General features: G+C 39.3%; 1 protein-coding gene across 1 annotated transcript in view; it reads left to right on the forward strand.

The window, feature by feature from the left end:
* epb41l5 (erythrocyte membrane protein band 4.1 like 5) overlaps positions 1–25,233 on the forward strand; it is a 318,268-nt gene that overhangs the window by 35,172 nt on the left and 257,863 nt on the right. The window contains exon 2 of the mRNA XM_076264241.1: positions 17,148–17,345. Coding sequence (XP_076120356.1) covers positions 17,166–17,345 — 180 coding nt within the window. The 5' untranslated portion in view covers positions 17,148–17,165. The remainder of the gene's footprint in view (positions 1–17,147; positions 17,346–25,233) is intronic.

Here is a 25,233-nt window from a genome sequence, read left to right on the forward strand (position 1 = left end):
TCTCTCTTTTACAAAGTAGCCTGTGCACAGCTGTTCACGAAGACGATTGTTTTCGTCACTTATCAAGGCACTCGCAATTTTGTCCAAACACCGCAACTTTTTCGCAAATTTGACCAATCATCGTAGTTTCACCGTGAAATTTCACCTACCACAACAGTCCCTCGCGCAGAATATTGAGCCAGATGGCACACTTACTTCTGCACCTTTTGCATATGACACCAAAGACTGCCCAAACGTGTTCGTTCCTCTACAGTTTTGATGACAATAAATAGAAGGCTAACGTTAATGATCTGCTTACTTGCATCTCTCAACCTGGTGTTGCTAACCTACCTAGGCTATGAAAGTAAGTTAATTAAGGCCTACTTGGTTTACTGATTTTTGAGTAGGCTATGCAACCCATTGGCAAACGTTTACCTGGATATGTCCTTTTAGCTTATGTCATGTTTGCTAGCTTGTGGGCTTAGTTTGAGTAGTGCTACCAAAATCATAGAAATTAATAAAATTGCAAGACATTTACCTCTTCTATGATCCAATAATAATTTCATTCGAGTTGTTTTTTTTAACATTTATTTTAACTAATGACATAGAAGACATTCCCAATTGCATCCACATATCGTAATGCACTATGCAAAAAGTGATTTACACTCGTAGCCGAACACAGTGAGATGCAAGCCTTCCAATCCACTCAGAAATGTACTTAGGCTACTCTCACGTCCTTAAAGGGGCAGGCAGTCAATTAGACGTACACCACCAATGTAATGACATTAAACAGAAGTGTAGTCAAATAGTTTAAATCAATATGAAATTACTAGATACTTACTTGGCTATTAGTAATTATGCAGGCCACAGACTATGAATTATTAAAAAGATATGAACTTAATATGAATTACAAAATATATGAATGTATTGAAACATATGACATGATGCCATCTCTTTAGGTGACTGTCTTTTTTGGACAGTTCTACTATAATGCTTTGTGAATGACCTCAGTCAAAGCATTTTCACAAATAAAGTAGGCCTACTTTGATTTTCTGTAATCTTGTTTGTTTATGTTTCTGTTTACCTTTGATTATCCTTTTTAATAAGCATCAAGATTATCAGTGTGATTTTGGTCTTACTAACCTTAATTGCCCTAAATTTAAACTATTTTTGCAATTTTCACTTCCTCCCGCAATTTCTCCACAAGAAACAGCTAAAATCACCACAACTTCCATCCAGGCATTTTAGGTCGCAACAGTCTCAAAAAACCTAGCGAAATCCTGGTGGGATTGATTTTCTACCTATCCCTTACTGCCACTGAAAAAAAAAAAAAAAAAAAAAAAAAATTCCCTACCGACCCATGGCCTCAACTGACAACCAACAGGAACCAAACCTTTTTTTTTTTTTATGCCCTACGAATTCAATAACAAAATAAATCATGCATAATTAAACATTACCTCGATTTAGGCTACTTGGGTATGGCTTAAGGCTTGACTACACGGTGGTAACGAAAATCGAAAGCGAAATTTGCTGTTTACATTATTGTCAGTGTTGGGGGTAATGCAACTACGCAAATCAAAACAGTGGTGTGATGATTGAGCCAGTAGAGAAATAACTGTTCAGAATTAATCTGTAGCCTTGGGTAGGCTTCTGCAGAAAACAATGTTGGCAATTTAATACTATCTAGCGACGTTTTTAACAGGCTACGCTATAGAAGCTTAGACAACTATGACCCACGTTTTGGTTTCGGAAATTAATTTGCCCTACTTTTTCACTGCAATCTAGTCAATTGACTGCTTGACATGTCATTTTTATTTTTCTGTACAATAAACAAATACATCTGCTTTATGCCGCAGAATTACATTCATATTTGGAACTTACATAGTCCAATGCATCGTTACACTACGTTAGTGTTTCCCAAAACCATAGTAGCAACGAACGTTCGCATAGTTCCATAGCATAGTTCCGGGGATCTTCATGTCAAAGACGTCACTGACGCCAGTTATTTGTTTGCACATTATTAATTATAAATATATTTAGGTTTCTAATTGATATTTACACTTCTAACCACAAAATGCCCACGGCAGAAAATACATAAATTAAAAGTCAATTTGCAGCCATGTGCACGTAAGTAAAAGTCACACACCTGCAGATAATAATAAGGTGGTGCGCACTTTTTGACGAGTCAGTTGAGAATATGTAGCCTTTGATTTTTATGGAGGGGGGGGGTTCCTTGTTAGTTTACGCAAACCAGGCCAAGAAGGCTGATTCTGATTTTGATAATATGATCTGCACAAAAGATAAACTTAGGTAAACAACGATGTGAATATTGTTGTCAAAATCTTTTTTTTTTTGAAATTCAACTTTTTTTTATTGATCAAACTTTAAACACACACAAAAAAGGTCCACACAGTACATTACATTGTCCTATTGTACATAGTTTCCCTATACGCCACCTTGACATCTCCAACGGAAAATATGGTCTAGAAAATAACAGTAATAATAAATGGAACGGCTGTCATCAGATACACCTTATGTCCCTTTCATGTGTACCCAGAAATCATCCCAGATGATTAGTTTCTCATCATTCAGCCTTTCCAGCATGCTCTCATAAGAGGCTGCTTCAATTACGGCGTTGTCAAAATCTTAACCCAGATTCGAACTCTTGGACAGGAGACTGATAACTGCTGCGCAACGGCGGCTGTCATCTGCCGGCCTTAACGCAAAGCGCCACAGAATTATGTGCAGGTGCCCGTTCACGTGCTACTAAACGTCATTAACCACCTTAGTCCAGACTACTGAAGTTTGTAAACTATCATGGTCCAAACTTACAAAGTACTATGTAAGTACGACAGTTTGGGGAAACAGTCGTAACTTACATGTTGGTTAGTTGAACGATGCATCCTGTTAGTAAAAAGCTAACCTCAGTCGTTGTACGGGAAACACACCCCAAATCAGCTTGTAGGCCATTAGCAATCTGTTTATTTTATTTTATGAATACAGTAGATCACTTGCCACATTCTCACTTTCAATAGACAGATGCAATAGCCATTGGTCAAGTATTGAGTATAAAGCAATTAAGATAGTATGAAGTACTTTTTGTATAGGCTACTATCATAAAAATTTGTTTTTTGCAACTTGACAAAACACTGGATTAAATATCGTAGGCACAGGAGAAAACGTGTACATCCATTGGCCCGTGGGGAGATCATGCCAGTTGCCTCTCCCTTCAGTGCTATGACTCTGTTGATGACTTTGTCCAGATGGTCTATGTATTTATTGCAACGTTCGGCTGTGAGTTTGTTTCGCCAAAAAAAACTCTATTGCAGATATCAATGCATCTTTGTTCATGGATTTGGCCTCACAGCAGAGGCTTAGACAACTAAAACCCACGTTTTGGTTTCGTATATTAATTTGCCCTACTTATTGACTGCAGTGTAGTCAATTGACTGCTTGACAGGTTATTTTTATTTTTCTGTACAATAAAGAAATACATCTGCTTTATGCCGCAGAATTACGTACTTGGCCAGCCTATAGAACAGGCACATTTTGGAGAGAATAGAGAATGTACGCACGTAAGAATCTGTAGGCTATTTGTGGCTGGTTACCAGCAAACAATGTTTAATGCATTAACTCAAGACGTCAAACGTTTTCTAAACAATACAAACAGAAAGGATGCAGCAGGCAGCAAATCGCTACCTTAGAATAATAAGGTTCTATCTGCGTTTTGAGTAGTTCTGAGATATTGAGCTTCAAAGTTTTAGAATTCCATAGAGTTACATGGTAAATGGAACAAGTTGTTTTTGATATAAAGTCCAAATATGTACACAACTTTAAGAAACACCTCATCTGAACTTAAGAAACTTTCAAAGAATAAAAATATGTAAATAACTCCATTTTGACAAAAATGTCAGATAGAACTTTATTATTCTAAGGTAGCGAAATGTAGAAGAGTAATTTCCAGTGGAAGAAAAAATGCTGAATGAAGCCCAAAGATATGAAGGCATATCTGGCAAGTTGTTATTTTTTGAAGACGTAAATGGTTGGGCTATAGGCCTAGTTTGCAAGAAGGAGACATCAGTGTTAATTTTGACAGCAAATTCTGATTTAGTCTTAGTCTTAGTCTTTTGAATAACACACCATTTAGTTGTAGTCATATTTTAGTCATCTGAAATCTTTTAGTCTTAGTCTAGTTTTTGTCGACTAAATGTCAAAAGAGTTTTAGTCTTAGTCTAGTCTTAAGTCTTTTAGTCTTAGTTTAGTCTTAGTCTAGAATTTGAATTAGACTTGAATTTCCCCTTGGGGATCAATAAAGTATCTATCTATCTATCTATCTATCTATCTAGATTTAGACACAGATTGAACAGTTACAGATACAAAACATGTATTTTATTTTGAATTTCAAAACCATTAACTGTGGCTTTGCTCCCTGAAAAAGAAGTGCATTCTCCCTGAATGATATGCAATGCATATAACATTTTCAAGATGTTATTATTGAAATGGATAAACCACTCAAAAAACATTAAGAAAAATAAAGTGCAATTCTCAAAAAAAAAAAAAACTATTGGTTGTAATGCCATTGCACAAGGTATCTAAATACAGAAAATTCACTACTGTTAACATTACATACGTTCACATACCTCAAGAGAAGTTAAATAACTGCTAGGCTCGAATGCCTTACAAAATCAACAAGATTTGAACAGATTAGTGCAATTCTCAAATGTAGAATAAAAGATTGGCTGTAATGCCATTGCACACACTACCAAAAAAATACTCCTCAATGTTCAAGTAAATGAAAAAACCCTGCTCTCTTGGCATTGAAAGTACAGGTAAAGATCACATTAAACTAAAAAGCAGACTGCTTTTCTTCATCAATTACTCTGATTTTGCACACAATGCACAAAGATTTGAAAAGAAGAAAAACAAAACATATTTAAATGAAATGCTAAGCTGTAATGCCATTATTGCATGGAACAAAAACATCTCTGCTCTCATATTAAACAAAAAACAAAACAAATACCAGACCAGTAACTCTCTAAGCTGTGCACATACTGCTACAGGAATGCTGTAAATAGCAGTGAATACAACGGTTCTATTTGTTTCTGTTCATTTTAAGGAAAGCACTTCGCTCCAATCTGACCCTTCCTCTGTTGCGCCGTCCTCTTGTGAGATCACCTGTGATGCTGAATACCCTTTCTGCAAAAGCTTGAGAAGCTGGCATAGCCAACAAGTCTAATGCAAAAGGTTTCAAACTGTGATAAAAACTGTCACTCTTTTCCAGCAAGAAGTCTGTTCCTGTGTCCTCAGTGATGGGATGTGAAAGTTCTTCCTTGTACTTAATGATCTGCTGCCTGATGCTGGTTGTGGAGGTTTTCTGTTTAGGCCTTGTGGTACGGCATTTTGAAAGAAACCTAAACACCGGCTGCTTTGAGGATGGCGCTGCTTCTGGTTCCTCAACAACTTCATCATCTTCAGACTCCTGAAGTCCTGAGTCCTCCTTTCTTGTGTGTGGGGAAGTGCATTTGACCACATAGTCTTCTGCCTGTTTCAGCAGTTCCTGGATATTTCCATCAGCTACATCAATATTAACAAGTATTTCAAAGACAGTCGGGTTGACAAAGCAGGCAGCTGCTGCAAGTGGTGAGAACTTCTCATCGTTTGAATCCAAAAGGCAAGCAAAACGTAGGTTCAGATTTGATCTCCTTTTCTCTGCAAGAGTGGCGAGGTCTCTGTACAGAGTGTTCTCTGCAAAGTCAGCTAGGTGGCTCAGCAGATCAAAGAGGGCAGGAACCACTAGGGACATAGATGTAGTGTCACTCTGTAGGGTTTTAGTGTGTTCCGCAAAAGGCAGCAGTAGGTTATGCAATGATGAAAGCTTTTGCCACTCACTAGTAAGCAAACTGTCCCATCCCATGTCATTTGAGATTTGACAGACTGCATCTTTGACTGTGAGGAGTCGTGTGACCATGTTGAATGTGCTTGACCAGCGTGTGGGGCAGTCATTTACAACAATAACACCACACTGGTCCAGTAACCTCTGTGTTGCTACTGAGGACTTGCGAAAGAGCCTCACCACAGACCTTGCTTTATCGAGGACTCTTTTGACCGTTGTTTCTTTCTGCGTCATGTGGACCACAAGTTGTATGGTATGCACCACGCACGGTGTCCGGGCCATTTCCATGTCGACATGATGGTACCTAACAAGAAAAGACAACCAAATAAGTCCAAACCTAATAAAGTGACTGGTGTGTGTGTATATGTAGTGTGTGGCAGGGGGGAAATCATTCATGTGATAATTGATCATCATGTAAAAAAATTAAGTAAACATGGCTCACCGCTGGTCATCAATTTCAGAGTCACTTTCCATCGAGGACCCAGGGGAGTCATCTTCAGAGCTGGTTTCTTCTGCTGTGGTGTTTTTAAAGGCTGCCATCATGTTACTCCCATTGTCCGTTATTACAGTCAGGATCTTCTCCTTTGGTATGGCCCACTCTTGCATACATTTGTCCACACATGCCTTAATAGACTGTGCAGTGTGTGGGTGAGCTACTTGTTCAAGGGCCAACAATATGTGCACAGGTTTACTTTGTTCAACACAATGGTAGCATGCGCTTATAGCAAGGAATGAGGCAGTCAGTCCTTTTTTTGTCCACATGTCAAGGCCTATGCTGACCCTCCTAGCAGCAGCCATTTTTTTTTTGAATTTGTCTCTTTCGTGTTCATATTCAGTTTCAACTAAATTGCTAATTAGGGCCCGAGCACCAAAGGGCGCAAGGCCCTATTGTTTTTGTAAGGATTATTAGGGCCCGAGCACCGAAGGGCGCAAGGCCCTATTGTTTTTGTAAGGATTATTATTAGGGTCCGAGCACCGAAGGGCGCAAGGCCCTATTGTTTTTGTAAGGATTATTATTATTATTAGGGCCCGAGCACCGAAGGGCGCAAGGCCCTATTGTTTTTGTAAGGATTATTAGGGCCCGAGCACCGAAGGGCGCAAGGCCCTATTGTTTTTGTAAGGATTATTATTAGGGCCCGAGCACCGAAGGGCGCAAGGCCCTATTGTTTTTGTAAGGATTATTATTATTATTATTTTTCTATATTATTATTGTTATTCCACTTTTTTGCTTTCCTGTTTCCACTTTTTTGCTTTCCTGTTTTTGAGGTGGTTAACATGGTCGAAAACACTTGAAATTTGGCACACACGTCAGGTGTCACGCATCACAGTTAGGTACAAGAGCTTGACCGCGGGCGTGGCCCAGGGACTCGCTAGCGCCCCCTTAGGTGACTGATCCCGTGGTTGGCAAATATTTTGAGGTGGTTAACATAATCGAAAAGTCTTGAAATTTGGCACACACATCAGGTGTCACACAAAGCAGCTAGGTAAAAAAGCTTTGCCCCGGGTATGGCCCAGAGACTCGCTAGCGCCCCCTTACGCCCCCTTAGATGACTGATCCCGTGGTGGGCATATACTTTCAGCTACACACACCAAATTTGGTAGGTGTCTGTATCTCCCTAAGATGAACAACTTTCGTGTGTACAATGCATTAGCCACGCCCAACAGGAAGTGAGGTATTTGGGATTTTGTGCAGACTAATATGTGATGAAATATGTGATGAATCATAATGCCAAAAGAGGTGCTTCCCATGGGTGAAAACGCATGAAATTTGGCACACACATCAAGTGATACAGTGAATAGACAGGGATAAAAGCTTGGCACCGGGCGTTGCCCAGGAACTCCATAGCGCCCCCTTATGTCACTGTGATTTGTGGTTGGCATATAGTTTTAGATACACACACCAAATTTGGTGGGTGTATGTAACTCCCAAAAACAAACAACTTTTGTATTAACATGCCATTAGCCACGCCCACAGGAAGTGAGGTAATTGAGATTTTGTGCGTTGTGGACATGATCAATTTTAACATACTCCTCGTAGACGGTTGATCCGATTCATGTCAAAGTTGGTATACATGATGCCGAGATGTTCCTGATTATAAATTGTGAAGCTTTTTTTTGATATGTTGTAATTTGACGAAATGGCGAAATTATTCATTTTAATACCCTTCCACATAAACAATAAATGTGTCATAATTCACCATGCATGGCTTGAAATGTTTTAAATTTCACAGGTCATTGAAGACCATGTTAATGATAATATTCACATGCCCATAATGCATGTTTGGCATAGCGCCACCAACTGGCAACAGAAAGAATGACAATTATACTGATGTCATATGATCAATTTGAACATACTCCTCCTAGACGGTTTGTAAGATTCATTTGAAATTTGGCAAATATTATGCCAAGATGTCGCTGATGTTAAATTGTGAAGGGATTTTTGAAATGTTGTAATATATTTTATATGATTTTAATATCTCACCACATAAACAGGAAATGTGTCAAAAATCACAGTGCATTGAATAAATGGTCTGAAACTTCTCAGGTTAATAGATATCATGATTATGATGATATCCAGACACCTAATGGGCCTGCCTGACATAGCGCCACCACCTGGCCAAGCAGGAAATGTGCCAGGAATGGACAATGCCTTAAGTGATTGATCTGAAACTTTATAAAATATCAGACATCATTATTGTGATGATATTCACATTCGTAATTCACAGGCCTAGCATAGCGCCACCATCTGGCCAAGCAGGAAATGTGCCAGAAATGCTCTATGCTTTGAATAAATGGTCTGAAACTTCTCATGTTAATAAATATTATAATTATGATGATATCCAGACACCCAATTGGCCTGCCTGGCATAGCGCCACATCCTGGTCAAGCAAGAAATGTGCCAGAAAATGGACAATGCCTTAAGTGATTGATCTGAACGTTTACAAAAAATTTGGATATCATTATTGTGATGATATTCACATGTGTAATTTCCATGCCTAGCATAGCGCCACCATCTGGCCAACCAAAAAGTGTATCAGAAATGTTCTTTGCTTAAAATGAATGGTCTGAAATTTCTCAGGTTAATATATATTATGATTATGATGACACCCAATGGGCCTGCCTTGCATTGCGCCCCCACCTGGCTAAGCAAGTACATGTGGCAGAAAATCAAATACAAAAACAAATAGCACACGCATCAGTACATTTCACAAACGCACCACGTCGGTGCTTTGTTGGATTCCGACATGTCACGGGTTGCGGCCCGCAGGTGCTCGGGCCCGCCATTGCCGCTTGCGGCTATATTTAGGGCCCGAGCACCGAAGGGCGCAAGGCCCCATTGTTTTTGTAAGGATTATTATTTTTATTAGGGCCCGAGCACCGACGGTGCCGAGAGGTGCGAAGCCCTATTGTTTTTGAAAGGATTATTATTATTAGGGCCCGAGCACCGACAGTGCGCGAGGCCGGGACGGCCTTGCGCACCGAGAGGTGCGAAGCCCTATTGTTTTTGAAAGGATTATTATTATTATTATTATTATTATTATTTGTTCACCTTTTTGCTATTTTTGAGGTGGTTAGCATGGATGAAAAGTCTTGGAATTTGGCACACACATCTGGTATCACAATGGCTACACAGGCATAAAAGCTTGGCCCCGGGCGTGGCCCAGGGACTCAGTAGCGCCCCCTTAGGTGATTGATCCAGTGGTTGGCACATACTTTCAGCTAGACACACCAAATTTTGTAGGTGTGTGTATCTCCCCAAGATGAACAACTTTTGTATGTACAATGCATTAGCCACGCCCAACAGGAAGTGAGGTATTTGGGATTTTGTGCGGACTAAAATGTGATGAATTGTGATGCCAAAAGAGGTGCTTCCCATCGCTGAAAACGCATGAAATTTGGCACACACGTCAAGAGGTACCGTGAATACACAGGGGAAAAGCCTTGGCACCGGGCGTTGCCCAGGAACTCCATAGCGCCCCCTTATGTCACTGTGACTTGTGGTTGGCATATAGTTTTAGATACACACACCAAATTTGGTGGGTGTATGTAACTCCCAAAAACAATCAACTTTTGTATTAACATGCCATTAGCCACGCCCACAGGAAGTGAGGTAATTGAGATTTTGTGCGTTGTGGACATGATCAATTTTAACGTACTCCTCCTAGACGGTTGATCCGATTCATGTCAAAGTTGGTATACATGACGCTGAGATGTTCCTGATTATAAATTGTGAAGCTTTTTTTTGATATGATGTAATTTGACGCAATGGCGAAATTATTAATTTTAATACCCTTCCACATAAACAATAAATGTGTCATATTTCACCATGCATGGCTTGAAATGTTTTACATTTCACAGGTCTTTGAATACCATGGGAGTGATGATATTCACATGCCCATAATGCATATTTTGCATAGCGCCACCACCTGGCAACAGAAAGAATGGCAATTACACTGATGTCACATGGTCAATTTTAACATACTCCTCCTAGACAATTTGTCAGATTCATATGAAATTTGGCAAATATGATGCCAAGATGTTGCTGATGTTAAATTGCGAACGGATTTTTGATATGTTGTAATATGTCATGATTTTAATATCTCACCCTATAAACAGGAAATGTGTCATAAAGTCACAGTGCATTGAATGAATGGTCTGAAACTTCTCAGGTTAATAGATATTATGATTATCATGATATTCTGACACCCAATGGGCCTGCTTGGCATAGCGCCACCACCTGGCCAAGTAGGAAATGTGCCAGAAATGGACAATGCCTTAAGTGATTGATCTGAAACTTTATAAAATATTGGATATCATTATTGTGATGATATTCACACATATAATTCACATGCCTAGCATAGCGCCACCATCTGGACAAACAGGAAATATGCCATAAATGCTTTATGCTTTGAATGAATGGTCTGAAACTTCTCAGGTTAATAGATATTATAATTATGATGATATCCAGAGACCCTATGGGCCTGCCAGGCATAGCGCCACCACCAGGTCAAGCAGGAAATGTGCCAGAAATGGACAATGCCTTAGGTGATCGATCTGAAAATTTACAAACATTTTGAATATCTTTATTGTGATGATAATCACAGTTAAGCAAATGTAATTTTCATGCCTAACATAGCGCCACCATCTGGCCAACCAAAAAGTGCATCAGAAATGTTCTTTGCTTAAAGTGAATAGTCTGAAATTTCTCAGGTTAATATATATTATGATTATGATGACACCCAATGGGCCTGCCTTGCGTTGCGCCCCCACCTGGCCAAGCAAGTATATGTCCCAGAAAATTAAATACAAAAACAAATAGCACACGCATCAAATATGTACATTTCACACACGCACCGCGTCGGTGCTTTGTTGGATTCCGAAATGTCACGGGTTGCTGACCGGAGGTGCTCGGGCCCGCCATTGCCGCTTGCGGCTATATTTATTATTATTGTTATTCCACTTTTTTGCTTTCCTGTTTTTGAGGTGGTTAACATGGTCGAAATCTCTTGAAATTTGGCACACACGTCAGGTGTCACGCATCGCAGTTAGGTACAAGAGCTTGACCCCGGGCGTGGCCCAGGGACTCGCTAGCGCCCCCTTAGGTGACTGATCTCGTGGTTGGCAAATATTTTTGAGGTGGTTAACATAATCGAAAACGCATGAAATTTAGCACACACATCAAGTGGTACAGTGAATAGACAGGAATAAAAGCTTGGCACCGGGCGTTGCCCAGGAACTCCATAGCGCCCCCTTACGTCACAGTGACTTGTGGTTGGCATATAGTTTTAGATACACACACCAAATTTGGTGGGTGTATGTAACTCCCAAAAACAAACAACTTTTGTATTAACATGTCATTAGCCACGCCCACAGGAAGTGAGGTAATTGAGATTTTGTGCGTTGTGGACATGATCAATTTTAACGTACTCCTCCTAGACGGTTGATCCGATTCATGTCAAAGTTGGTATACATGATGCCGAGATGTTCCTGATTATAAATTGTGAAGGTTTTTTTTGATATGTTGTAATTTGACGAAATGGCGAAATTATTAATTTTAATACCCTTCCACATAAACAATAAATGTGTCATAATTCACCATGTATGGCTTGAAATGTTTTAAATTTCACAGGTCATTGAAGGCCATGTTAATGATAATATTCACATGCCCATAATGCATGTTTGGCATAGTGCCACCAACTGGCAACAGAAAGAATGACAATTATACTGATGTCACATGATCAATTTGAACATACTCCTCCTAGACGGTTTGTCAGATTCATTTGAAATTTGGCAAACATTATGCCAAGATGTCGCTGATGTTAAATTGTGAATGGATTTTTGAATGTTGTAATATATTTGATATGATTTTAATATCTCACCACATAAACAGGAAATGTGTCATAAATCACAGTGCATTGAATGAATGGTCTGAAACTTCTCAGGTTAATAGATATCATGATTATGATGATATCCAGACACCCAATGGGTCTGCCTGGCATAGCGCCACCACCTGGCCAAGCAGGAAATGTGCCAGAAATGGACAATGCCTTAAGTGATTGATCTGAAACTTTATAAAATATTGGATATCTTTATATTGATGATATTCACATGCGTAATTCACAGGCCTAGCATATCGCCACCTTCTGGCCAAGCAGGAAATGTGCCAGAAATGCTCTATGCTTTGAATAAATGGTCTGAAACTTTTCAGGTTAATAGATATTATGATTATGATGATATCCAGACACCCAATGGGCCTGCCTGGCATAGCGCCACCACCTGGTCAAGCAGTAAATGTGCCAGAAATGGACAATGCCTTAAGTGATTGATCTGAAAGTTTACAAACATTTTGGATATCATTATTGTGATGATATTCACATGTGTAATTTTCATGCCTAACATAGCGCCACCATCTGGCCAACCAAAAAGTGTATCAGTGTTCCTTGCTTAAAATTAATGGTCTGCAATTTCTCAGGTTAATATATGTTATGATTATGATGACACCCAATGGGCCTGCCTTGCATTACGCCCCCACCTGGCCAAGCGAGTAAATGTGGCAGAAAATAAAATACAAAAACAAATAGCACACGCATCAAATATGTACATTTCACAAACGCACCACGTCGGTACTTTGTTGGATTCCGACATGTCACGGGTTGTGGCCCGTAGGTGCTCGGGCCCGCCAATGCCGCTAGCGGCTATATTTTTTGTTTTCTTTGGAATTGTTAGTTTCTTGTCAATTGTCTCCATCATTTGTATAAAGTCCTCGTCCTCGCATGTTGTCAGCGGTAATCCTGTTCGTCCAATCCACCTCGCGATGGCCTGCTCCTTGACCAATTGCTCCTTTGAATCCATTTTGTACTTAGAAGCAGTAAGAAAGGCGGTAGTGATGGTCTGCTGGGTTGCACTAGCACTAGCTTTATCTCCACCATGGTCATTTTTATCATCAGACGTCTTCTGTATCTGTGTGAGAGAGAGAAAAAAACTCAACTTGATTTCCCCTTTATTCATTGTTGCCCAATCTCCTCAGATCTCGCCCTCTCTCTCTGGCAGGCTTCGCAACAATGGAATCAACTAAACAAGCTAACTGTCCATGCTATTGCTTTCGTAGGGCCAAAGAAAGTTGTACAAGTCGGCTTCTTTTTAAACGAACCGCGAGTTTCCTTCGCGAGCTAAGAAGGCATGGCTATTGCCAACGGCCTTCGAGGAGTCCTGTCCCTTAACGTTACATACACCAGAACATATAGCCTAGTAGCCTACACATTTGATTCAATTTGAGAACATTGAATAGTTATACTCATATCAATTCAACGAGACAATCGTCTAATACAGTTCAGAGGTGGTTTCCTTTAGCGTCTATTTTATTCCAAGTTTAGCGCAAACACGGTGGTTAATCAGATAAAAAACAACCTTGTATGCTTACCTTCGCATGTATCTCTGGATGAGTCGTCTGCAAATGCCGTTTCAAGTTGGTGGTGTTTTTTCCGGATATTTTGGCTCCACACGGTTTGCAGGCTGTCTTGTTGTCCTTAGTATCATATGTGAAGTGTGCCCAGATATCAACTCTTCTTTTTCGCCCTAGCTGTAACATGTCTATTATTCATTTGATTTTTGAAAGGCTCTGCTACGAAAATGCTGCTTCTATGCTTCTACCATACGCGCTCTCTTCTTCTTCTCCTTCTTCGCACAGCACCGCCACCTGGATTTCTTTCTATGGCGGTTGGCAAACTTTTGATTGGATTTCTTCCCAACTTGTCCCACAAAAAAAGTAATTCTGATAGGATCACCATTCGTCCCTCCCTAATAGTTTAGTCTCGTTTTTATTCGTTGACTAAAGTGTCAGTTATTTTCGTAATAGTCTTAGTCATCATATCTCACTTTTTATTTAGTTTTTATTTAGTTTGCGTCCGTAAAAAAGGTTCGTTGACGAGTATTTTTCGTCATCAGGGTGTCCGCGCGGTAGTAAAAGGTAGTAAAAGGTAGTAAATAGAATCTACCAAAATTAAGGCCCTTGAAAGGTAGTAAAAGGTAATAAATGCAATTTGACTTGGTAGTAAATTTTTCATCACCACCTCAATATATGATTTTACATTTTTTGCTTAATATTTGTGTCTACATGTTTTAACTGCATCTTGCCTAATTAAAAAATATATACGTGCTAACAGGACCTGAGTGAGTCGGAGTCGATAGCAATGATGTAGAAGTAAACTGTGTAGAGTTCCCTGGTTGACAGCCTATCAGCGACGCCAACAAACAACATTTTCGCCTTTTTGCTTCAGTTGATATTACAGGGATACAAACAACGCGCTTTTCGGTGACTCCTTTACGTTGCTTTGGGCGACTTATATGAATCGTGCAGATCCGAAGAGTTTTTTAGGGGCCAGGGATGCAGGGATGCTTTTCGGCGACTCTCACGTTTTTCACGTCATCTAGGCCCTACCGCAGGCTACCAGAGCAGCGTTTATCATATGTCACTCATCTAATAATATTTGTTCATGTAGCAAAGGAGCGGTAGATGTAGGCCTAGGCTAGCCTATCACTCTGATAGCAGCTAAAAAAATATAGGCTACACTCACTCCGTTAGGAGGCAACTCTCTCAGTTTACACTAGGCTACTTCAGCTGGAAGTTTTAACAACTATGGACTTGACTAGTGTAAGCTTTCGTTCAGCTGACGGTAGCGCTGCCATCTGACTGTGATCATCCAGAACCGTGCAATAAAATTCCACCTAGCCCATCAGTAACAAAGTTCGAACTAGTCACTGACATAGTAACTGACAAATTTTTTTTAACGTGACCTAGTATCTAATGTTACGGAATTGCAAGAAAACGAGTGAAAACAATTCCTTAGTTTTAACCACGCAAGTGCGCGTGTCATTTATTAAAACGGTAGAAAACTGAATCAAAGACGGTGCACCAACAAAAACAGCATGCAGTTTAAAAGTCCCGTTATTTAAAGTCCCAGACATTTAAAGGGACAGCGATCACTCAAGACAGACCTACACCACAACTGAGTGATGAACGTGAAATTCTTTGAATAGCCTACAAAACACTGCATTTAGATGACAACTGCGTGAAGAACCACGCTAAAGTTGATGGCGAATTAAGTTTATGGCATTCACATTTAAATCATTCAATAGCCTATGAAAACTTGATCAGTTAAATTGTTCTCATAAAAGGAACAGCAGGCCTACAAAATATTCCAAATAGGCTAGTTTTATTGCAGTGACAGAAAACTGCAACATATGAGTTTAAAACATTGTTAAATTTGAAAGCATCTAGCTAGTGACAGGAGGTTTTAGGGGGGGAAAGAAACTCTGTAGCCTACTTGATTCCACAGTCAATGTTCAGTATTTGGCCTATAATTTAGCCTATAATATTGGCTTTGAATCCATGAAAACTAACCAAAATCTATCATTTCCTATCGACAACAGACCAGTAATGCATCGAATCGCATTGCTACACATTTTGAAGTATTGAAAAGAATCAAATCAATGGCTTAAAGAATCTATATTTTATCAAATTGTGATTAAACTTGATTTACACTCCTAAATGGCATCCTTACCTCCCTACCTAACTGTTGTTTTGGGAAGTATTTATCATGCAAGCATCTTGCATCCATGCTGAGTAATGCAATGAAATCATAGTTTTCAATTTTGCATCAGTAAAGCAGTCCACTGATGTGCATGTTTTCACGGACTGCTTTGTGTCAAATGTGCAACAACAATACCATACCAATAATAATGGCTTTATCCATATAAATAGATTTCTGGGCCTATCCTTAGACTGGAGTTGTTTTTTTTTTGTTTTTTTTTTGAGGGGGGGGGGGGGGTATTCGGTGTTTGTTCTTCATTTTTCACCACACATGTTTGGTGTTTTAGCGTCATTTGTGCCAAGGTTATCATTCACCTTATTAGGGCTAAGGGCTGGGGCTGGTTAGGATAACTCAAGAGCTAGGGTTAAGGTAAGGACAACTGAAACTGAACTCCTCGACACTACAAAAAAACACATACCTTATAGCAAGTAGTAAGTGGTACCACCCCCCCCCCCCCAAAAAAAAGGGCTGCTGCTTGATGTCGTGTTGGTAGTAAAAAATATTGTGGAGGTAGTAAAAAAGGTAGTAAAAAGTAGTAAATTCAACTCTATGATTCCTGCATATACCCTGCTAAAATGTATTAGAAAATGTAATTCTGAGGAATTACCAGTGCATCAAAATGCAAAACAATATGATGTAAAATATACAGTGTTAAAACGGCCAATGTAGTTACAATGGTTTTACTTCAGTAGACATGGTGGTTGCAATGCTAAATAAAGCTGTTCCTATGATGGTTGCTAGGGTAATCATGTTGGTTGCTATGGAAACTGACATAGATGCTTTATTTCAATGGTTGCTATGTTGGTTGTTAGGTAGGTGGTGGTTTAATATAGTTGGCTGGAGGCATAGACGATAACTGACAGTTGGAATGGCTGAACAGTTATAGTTGAGTAGTTTAAATTGTTGAATTATTTAATAGTGAATTATTGAAGTGAGGATTTTTATATTGAAACAGTTGTGGGCAGAGGAAACAGTTGGCGGGAGTCATAGATGATGACAGCTGACAGTTGGAATGGCTGAACAGTTAAATAGTTACATTTTTTAGATTGTGACACAATTACTTTCATCTTAGATTTTACACCTCTTTATATTTAACAAAAGTATATATCACAAATTGATAAACTTCTCACAGGCCATTAATGGTCAATGAGAAAATGGTTAATTTTTTTATTCTTTATTTCTAGGACTTGGTTCCCTGCATAATGTTGAGTTTTCTCCGCCGGACCCTGGGCCGGCGGTCAATCCGCAAGCATGCTGAGAAAACCAGACTCAGGGAAGCACAGCGAGCCACCACTCACATTCCAGCAGCAGGGGATGCTAAGTCTATTATCACCTGTCGAGTGTCTCTATTGGATGGAACAGATGTCAGTGTTGATTTGCCGGTGAGTTTGCTTAGTCTGTCAATACTTTGCACATTTGATTATTGGCTTGATCTTTGATTTTGTTGTTTGAATGTCAGATTTCTTTGTCTTGCAGTAGAGTATAATGCAGTAGACAAACATTATACACAGTAGTATTACAAATTGCTACAGTAAGCTTATATTTACTTTTTTTTTGTTTTTATCCAACGTGACCTACAAGTGAGGAATAACAATCGAGCTTCAGTAGATTAAGGCTTGGACTGTGCCTGTGCCCGTATTTAAAAATAAAAATCTTAAGGTTAGAAGTAACTCCTAACTGTCGGATTCAGAGAGGCGGCCAAAGAGTATGCTAAACTAGACTGCATTTCCGGCGGGAACTGCGAAAGTGTGCTTGCCCTGGTCTGGTCAGAAACGTGAGCAGACAGTGGCATACGCTATGCTGAAACTGGCTTGATCCAAGCATTCTAACAGTGCCTTTCAGTGTTGGAGCAGTGGCAATATCTCAAAAGCTCTAGGAGAGGACTATTCAACTATTGACATGCGGGGTGAATGCGGTTCGTTGGATTTTACCTGTGGCCTGCCTTTGAATTTAGCTTCTATGACTAAGATCAAATCAATAAAATAGAACGACAGCAGTGATTGGCTGCAAAAATAAATAATGTCACTAGGGATGTCCCGATCCAGCTTTTTGCACTTCCGATCCGATACCGATATTGTAGCTTTTAGCATCGGCCGATACCGATACCGGCCGATCCAAGCATGTATTAAAGATATTTACTTATTTTGTTGTTATACTCATGTTGAAAAGGTTTTTACTCTTAAGAACAACTAGCCAACTTAATTAGGTTAGTTTGAATAATCCACAGTGGTTGGTAATGAGAAGCTGACCTGTTTATTCTTAACAGGGTTAAATAAACACAAAATAATAAATAGTCAATTAACCACACAAACTGAATTGGCATCAGTGCTCTGCTCAAGAGTGTAAACCCAGGCTTAAAAAAGCCATCAGTGTAAACAATATTGTAAACAATATAAAATTATATATAAAAGCAACACACACAAAACCTGAGTAGAAAATAGTCAAATTACCACACACACACTGAATTGGCTATAACAACCCAAATAACTGTCACGCCTTCTACAGTATTGCTATCTCCTCCACACTTTACTGCTCCATCTCCATACTCCCTTCAATTTCTACTGTTTGCCCTGGCTGCAGTCTGAGCATGATGGGGAGATTCTTCTTCTCAAAGGTGATCATTTCAACATGCTCAGGTGTCAGCCTGCTCCTGTGCTCATCAATGATAAGTGAGACTGCGCTAAAAAGCCTCTCACTGTTGGGTCATTCCGTGTCAAATCACCCAGTGGCTGGCAGGTCACCCTCTTCCAAAAAATCTGAAAAAACTCACAGGTGTTTGTAGACCAAACCTATGCATAAATCTTAAATAGTATATCTGTATCACTAATAGTTCCAAAACTACAGCCCTTTGAAGTTTCAAGTCATTTTAAGCATCGTGGTGAACAATCCTTTTTGTTCAACTTCCAACATTATTGGCTCTTTTGGTATTTCACACACATTAGTGAAACTATGTGAATAGAAGTACATTTCCCTGTTGAATTTAACAATCCAATCAAATCAGGTGTATCTTATGTAATTCCCCCTCTGCAAAGCTCTGAAAATGGCTATAAATTCATAATGTGAAAAAACATCACCACCTTTGAGGGCTTCTCATTCAAAAAGTATGTGAGACAAATTCATCAGATTTTTTTCCCACTCATGTATGGATTATAAGGTCATGTCCATGCCTTAACTTTGGTTGTTAACATTATCACATTGTCAGAGCATTTTTATTAAATTGGGCTTGATTTTCAAAAAGCCCGTTTTCATCTTCTCATTTCACCACATGGACAGTTAACAGGATTTTTTTAAATTTTACCATATATCATTCTGTATGTGAGGATCATCTGCCCAAAATTTGGGCTTGTTGCTGAGTTTCTTCATTGAGATAAGATTTTTTACAAATATTGTCTATAAATCCACTGAATTTGTACTTTATCTGCAGTACCACTTTGCACCACATGTGGTGCTCTTTTAATACAATGGAAGTCAATGGAAGAGTAAGAGAGTCACTTGTTTGCTGTACATATCCAATCTAAACACACAGTTTATGGTTCATATGGTTCAAGTAAAAAGGGGTTTCTAAAATTCAATGCATTGTCAGATGCATAAAAATCAATACTAACGATTTATCATCTTTTTAGAAATGCCCACGAGTCCTCAAACCTTGTTATGAATACTTGTAATGAAAACACACATGGTCATCTTCATCAAGTGAAATACCTTGATGAACTGAATTTTAGAAACCCATTGTTTCTTGAATATGTTCCTTTATGACATTCATTTTCCAACTTCTTTCCCAGATCACATGGAGACAAAGCACTGATCTCCATCTTGATGCTCTTTGTCTATGTATCACAGAGGACTGCATCCCATGCATATGACGATGGATATAGACTTTGCCTAACCAGTTGGCTAGTAATTATTAAAGTACTCACATAGGCACTGATAGGTTAAAGCTGGTGTAGAAAACTCATTACAAAGATGGTAATTATGCTAAATCCTCTTGCTGCATGTATGATGACCAGTCAGTCTTATGTGTGTATAATTTACTTGATCAGTTTATTTTCTTTAAATAAGATTTATGTATGAGCAGTATGTTGTTCATGTTGCAATAATTATTTGGACCAATTCAACTATGAACCATAAACTGTGTGTTTAGATTGGATATGTGCAGCAAACAAGTGACTCTCTTACGCTTCCATTGACTTCCATTGTATTAAAAGAGCACCACATGTGGTGCAAAGTGGTACTGCAGATCCAGTACAAATTCAGTGGATTTATAGACAATATTTAAAAAAAATCTTATCTCAATGAAGAAACTCATCAACAAGCCCACATTTTTGGCAGATGATCCTCACATACAGAATGATATATGGTAAATTTAAAAAAAATCCTGTTAACTGTCCACGTGGTGAAATGAGAAGATGAAAACAGCCTTTTTGAAAATCAGGCCCAATTTTAAAAAAATGCTCTGAAAATATGAAAATGATAACAACCAAAGTTAATGCATGGACAGGACCTTATAATACATATATGTGTAGGGAAAAAATCTGATGAATTTGTGTCACATACTTTCTGAATGAGAAGTCCTCAAAAGTGATGATGTCTTTTCACATTATGAATTTATAGCCATTTTCAGAGCTTTGCAGAGGGGGAAGTACACAAGATACGTCTGATCCGATTGGATTTTTTAATTCAACAGGAAAATGTACTTCTATTCACATAGTTTCACTAATGTGTGTGAAATACCAAAAGAGCCAATAATGCTGGAAGTTGAACAAAAAGGATTGTTCACCACAATGCTTAAAATGACTTGAAGTTTCAAAGGGCTGTAGTTTTGCAACGATTAGTTATCCAGATATACTATTCAAGATCTATGCATGGATTTGGTCTACAAACACCTGTGATTTTTTTCTGATTTTTTCGGAGAGGGTCACCTGCCAAATTGTGCTGAAATTGGGTGATTTCACACGGAATGACCCTGTTGCGTTTTAAAAGCGAAACTGATGCCACAACTGGTCTGGGTTTGCTGAAGTAACCTAGGCTACAGGCTGCATTTATTACAGAAAATCAAGCAACATAGCAAGTAGGCCTACTATTTAGAGACAGGAGCTTAAGTTTACCGCGACAACAGCTGTCACTAATTCACATCGTCGTAGGCTGTGCCGATGCACAGACTAAATGGTAAAAAAGTTATGATAGCCTACTGGAATCTTCTACCCTTTTGGATGTGTAGAGTTGTAGGCCTAGGTGCACTTAGTTGTTAGCGATTGACCAGGTTGCTTTTTGAAATTAAATGCGTTTGTTAGGCTAGCCGATTGTAAAAATAGGGAAATTAAAGTGCGTGCTGTGCCTATACATTACACAACAATCTTAAATCGCGGAAATAACATTCGTTAGACAGGCAAAGCTGTCAGCAGCAACATGCATAAGAGCCTTAATAGTAAGAGGGTCTCGCGGACACTCGCGGTCGCGGTTAACATTAGGCTATATTAATTCAACTGTGACATGAAATGTTTGCTCGATAACTTTAAATTCTTGTGGGACATGCACAGTAGAGGGTGACAATTTTTCGGGACTCCCGCGGGTCACGGTATTCCCGCGGGTTTCCCGCAGTACGGGAGTAAATTTCACTGTTGGTAACGTGATTGGGACGGGACAGGAAATAATAAACGGGAGCTGGCGGGAAGCCAGAGATTATTAACTTAAAAAATGACGCTGCAATGCAGTGAGTGCGCCCAAAGACGTGAGGCATTTCGTTTTAGAAAAGAGAACCAATTACAACCCACAATACGTTTGTTGTTGATTGGTAGCCTATCAGAGCTTACAAGCAGCTGCCCTGTTCACAATCAATCAGCTTCAGCGATAGGCCCTAAGGCAAAATGGATGCAAAGAAACAGTTACATGCGAAAGTATCAGCAAAGGACAACTCTATTCAATTGCACGAGCTGTCCGGGAAAGCGATTCTCGTTGAGTTTAATGTGTCATGCAATGTTGGGGCATGACACCTTGACGATCGCATTCCTCAATATATTTATCGCATAACCCTGGCGGAACACAAAAAAATGTTTTGTTTACTCATAGCAACGTTGCTATGCTTCGCTGGTTTAACGTGAGAACGGTGCAAACTTAACTGATGGGATGAGATCTAACTATGAAATGATTTAAGCATAGCCTACAGCAAAGTACTGTAAAATATGTAATTTTAATATAGCCCAAAATGATCGGCTATTAAAGAAAAGTTAGACAAGGCTTTCTGCCCTACCAAAATGTATGGTCACCGCACGCTACTGTAGCCTAACAGTCGGATAACTTTAGACATCAACATAGGCAGCGGGACGGGATTCGGGAGTCTTTCTCTCGGGATTTTGCGGGACAGAATTTTTTTGGGGGGGCTGTCACGTGATCGGGATATGACGGGAGTATTTGTGCGGGCTCGGGATGGGACGGGAGTGAAAATTGCTTCCCGTGTCACCCTCTAATGCACAGACAAGTGGGATGCTGGACAGGTCGCTAGGTGTGCTGAAAAACACGGACCGGATTTGGGGGGAAAAGCTGAAAAAAACTGGAATGGATTACCTACATCGGTGCGCTGGAAAACACGGACTGGAGTTTTGAAAACAAACTGGATCGGGAGTCCGGATCGGGATTTTCCCGTGCAGGCCGATCCCATATTTAAGTGTGCTTGCAAAGCAGCACACTTATTGTTCTTCTTAAGTTTTCTTCTTCTTATTAATATTATTATTATTATTCCCGTCTCCCTTAAATTTTTTCTCCCTGTGCCTAGGCCCTTTGAGACAGAGACACCGTTCCAACTTTAAAACGTCCGGGCAGTACCGGTGTAACTTGCTCGAGAAGATGACGTCAAGTGGGCGTGTCGTTCGTCCGCCATATTGGATTGAATAGAAAGCGAAACTAAATTTTCACAGGTCACAAATTTGGTCCGAACGCCACGAAACTTGACGTACATTATCATTGGACCAAGCCTCACAAAAGTTACTAGAAGGATTTTTGATTTTCGAAAGCGTTTGCCCGTCACAGCCAAACGAAATCGGCGGCGAAGCTCCGAAACAGGAAGTCGTCCATATCTCAGGAACACTGTCACATATCGATACCAAATTTTGTATATGAACTGGGGACTCCAGTGTGAGGATGCATAAGCTAAAAAAAAAAAGAAATATTCCAAAAGTTTCCATGATTTGGCAAACCACCCACAGGTATTTGGTAACTCTCACCATTCACCTTTGCACCATTCACCTTCTATCACAACGCCTTCCAAGTATGCTCAATGTCTCTGGGTAGCCACAATGTCTCCGGGCAACCTTGCCCAATCATGAAATCCTTGCTCTGCCATGGGATAGTATGAACTTACAAACTGAAATAGCAAGGAGAACAGTAGCTATATATAGCTTACATAATAGAGTTGTTTTCACATTGACGGTATTCAAATAAAATTTTTCATTATTGTTAAATATCATGATGGGAGAGTATTATTAAAAATGTTACAAGTACGCAAATGCATATGTTTACGGGCATTTAGGTTTTACTGTGTTTTTTGTTGTAAAGACATGCAAGGCATTCTGGGCCATGTAATGAACAGTGGTCGGCAGCACTCCATAGGCTACGTATTAATATGAATAGGTGTTTCTGTAAACCTAGGGACAATAATCAGCTATCTCTGTTACAAAAACGAGCTGGTAATCGCTCATTGAAGAGGGAACTATGATAAAAAGATTGTTTTCCTAAAAGCATGGTGTTGACAAAAAAATAAGCAGGAAATGCCACGTTAATCTTAAGTAGCCTACCTATCTGAACGCTAGGTGGCAGCGTTGTATTACATTTCACTAGTGTAGCCTACTTGAAATACGGTGTAAGATTCACAAGTAAGGAAGGTGCAAATATTATGTAATTTATCATGGGACATTATTGGAAATGTTATTTCTTGTTTATTCTAATTGCAAACCACACACATCCATTCGGAATCACACGTACACATTTAATACTGAAAGACTAGCATTTCGTTTATTTGATGTCGCCTAGCAACACAGCCTTCAGAGCAAAGATTCCAGAACAGGGCTTCAGAGAGACACGTTTTGAGTTTGTGGCCAAGAACCTAAAATATCGGTTTCCATGTGCTGGATGGTGTGCGTCCTTTATGAAAGTAAGTGTTTTATACAGTTAACGTTACAGACATAATGAGTCATGTTGTAGTGGTCAACATAAATGTGCCCCTTCTGTTATTAGAATGCTAAGCGGAGAAGCATGCTAAGCAGAGATTTAGTATCATTAATTTCTTGTGTGGCTAGCTATAGGGAGGAGATGTATGTTGCTAATTGGGATTTATGGTCATTTGATATGAGATGCTTGCACTCGTAACTTCGTCACGTGTAACTTTAGGACTGCTATTTTTTTTTACTAACAGTAATTCACGAAGCACTTTAGCCCTAAAAGTAGCACCTACGTCTGTGACAGCTTAAAAGAAGTGGCAAGGACTCCTAACGCGATGTTTTGAAATGCGTCTACTATTGTCTACAGGAGCTTCCAATCGCGAGGGAACTTGCATTGTAGGCATAACTAAGGGATGCAATAACACCACCAGCAACCAAAACTAGCCTACTCATTGTCAACATGTACATGAAATGTAACGTTTCATGTGAATCAAATTAAAAGGTTTTCTTTGCAAACGTAGGCATAGGCGTATGGTGACAGATTAATTTAATAATGCTGCTGTGTGAATCACGGTAAGTGTGAATGAAGTGGCCACTTCTTAATGGGACTCGCTGTATGGAAGTAGGCTAAGTAAAATAGATAAGATCAAATAAGATAAGGTTAGGATATGCCCGCTTGACAACGGCAGAGATAGAACTGGCCTTTGGCCATAGCAACCATCCATTTAGAACGACTGGCCTTCATAGCAACCAAAGATCTTAGCTGTGATTCATGTACAGTATGCATTCAATGTGATGCAAAGTATAGAAAGGTGATGAAATATACAGACAGGTCAAGAAATATAGTGCAATGTAGACAGTAGTATACAGTTGATTTACAGAAGGTGGTTTAGAGTAATATGAATTAAATATAAATATGTGCAGTGTATTAGCAGTTATCTCATACAATAAGTAGAATATTGTATGTAGATGTAGCAGTAACATTATAATAGTAGAAATAATAAGATAGATATATGCAGTGTATTAACAGAATATAATAAAACAGAATAAATATGGATATTCAATATGACAAATATATAACAGATATGTACATAACATACAGCTATGTGCAGTGTGGAAA

This window comes from Alosa pseudoharengus, unplaced genomic scaffold (genome assembly GCF_046254945.1).
Source record: "Alosa pseudoharengus isolate Yale_2024_CS ecotype anadromous, Long Island Sound unplaced genomic scaffold, YU_APseudo_1.1 YU_APseudo_1.1_scf_3, whole genome shotgun sequence".
Taxonomy (NCBI): Eukaryota; Metazoa; Chordata; class Actinopteri; order Clupeiformes; family Clupeidae; genus Alosa; species Alosa pseudoharengus.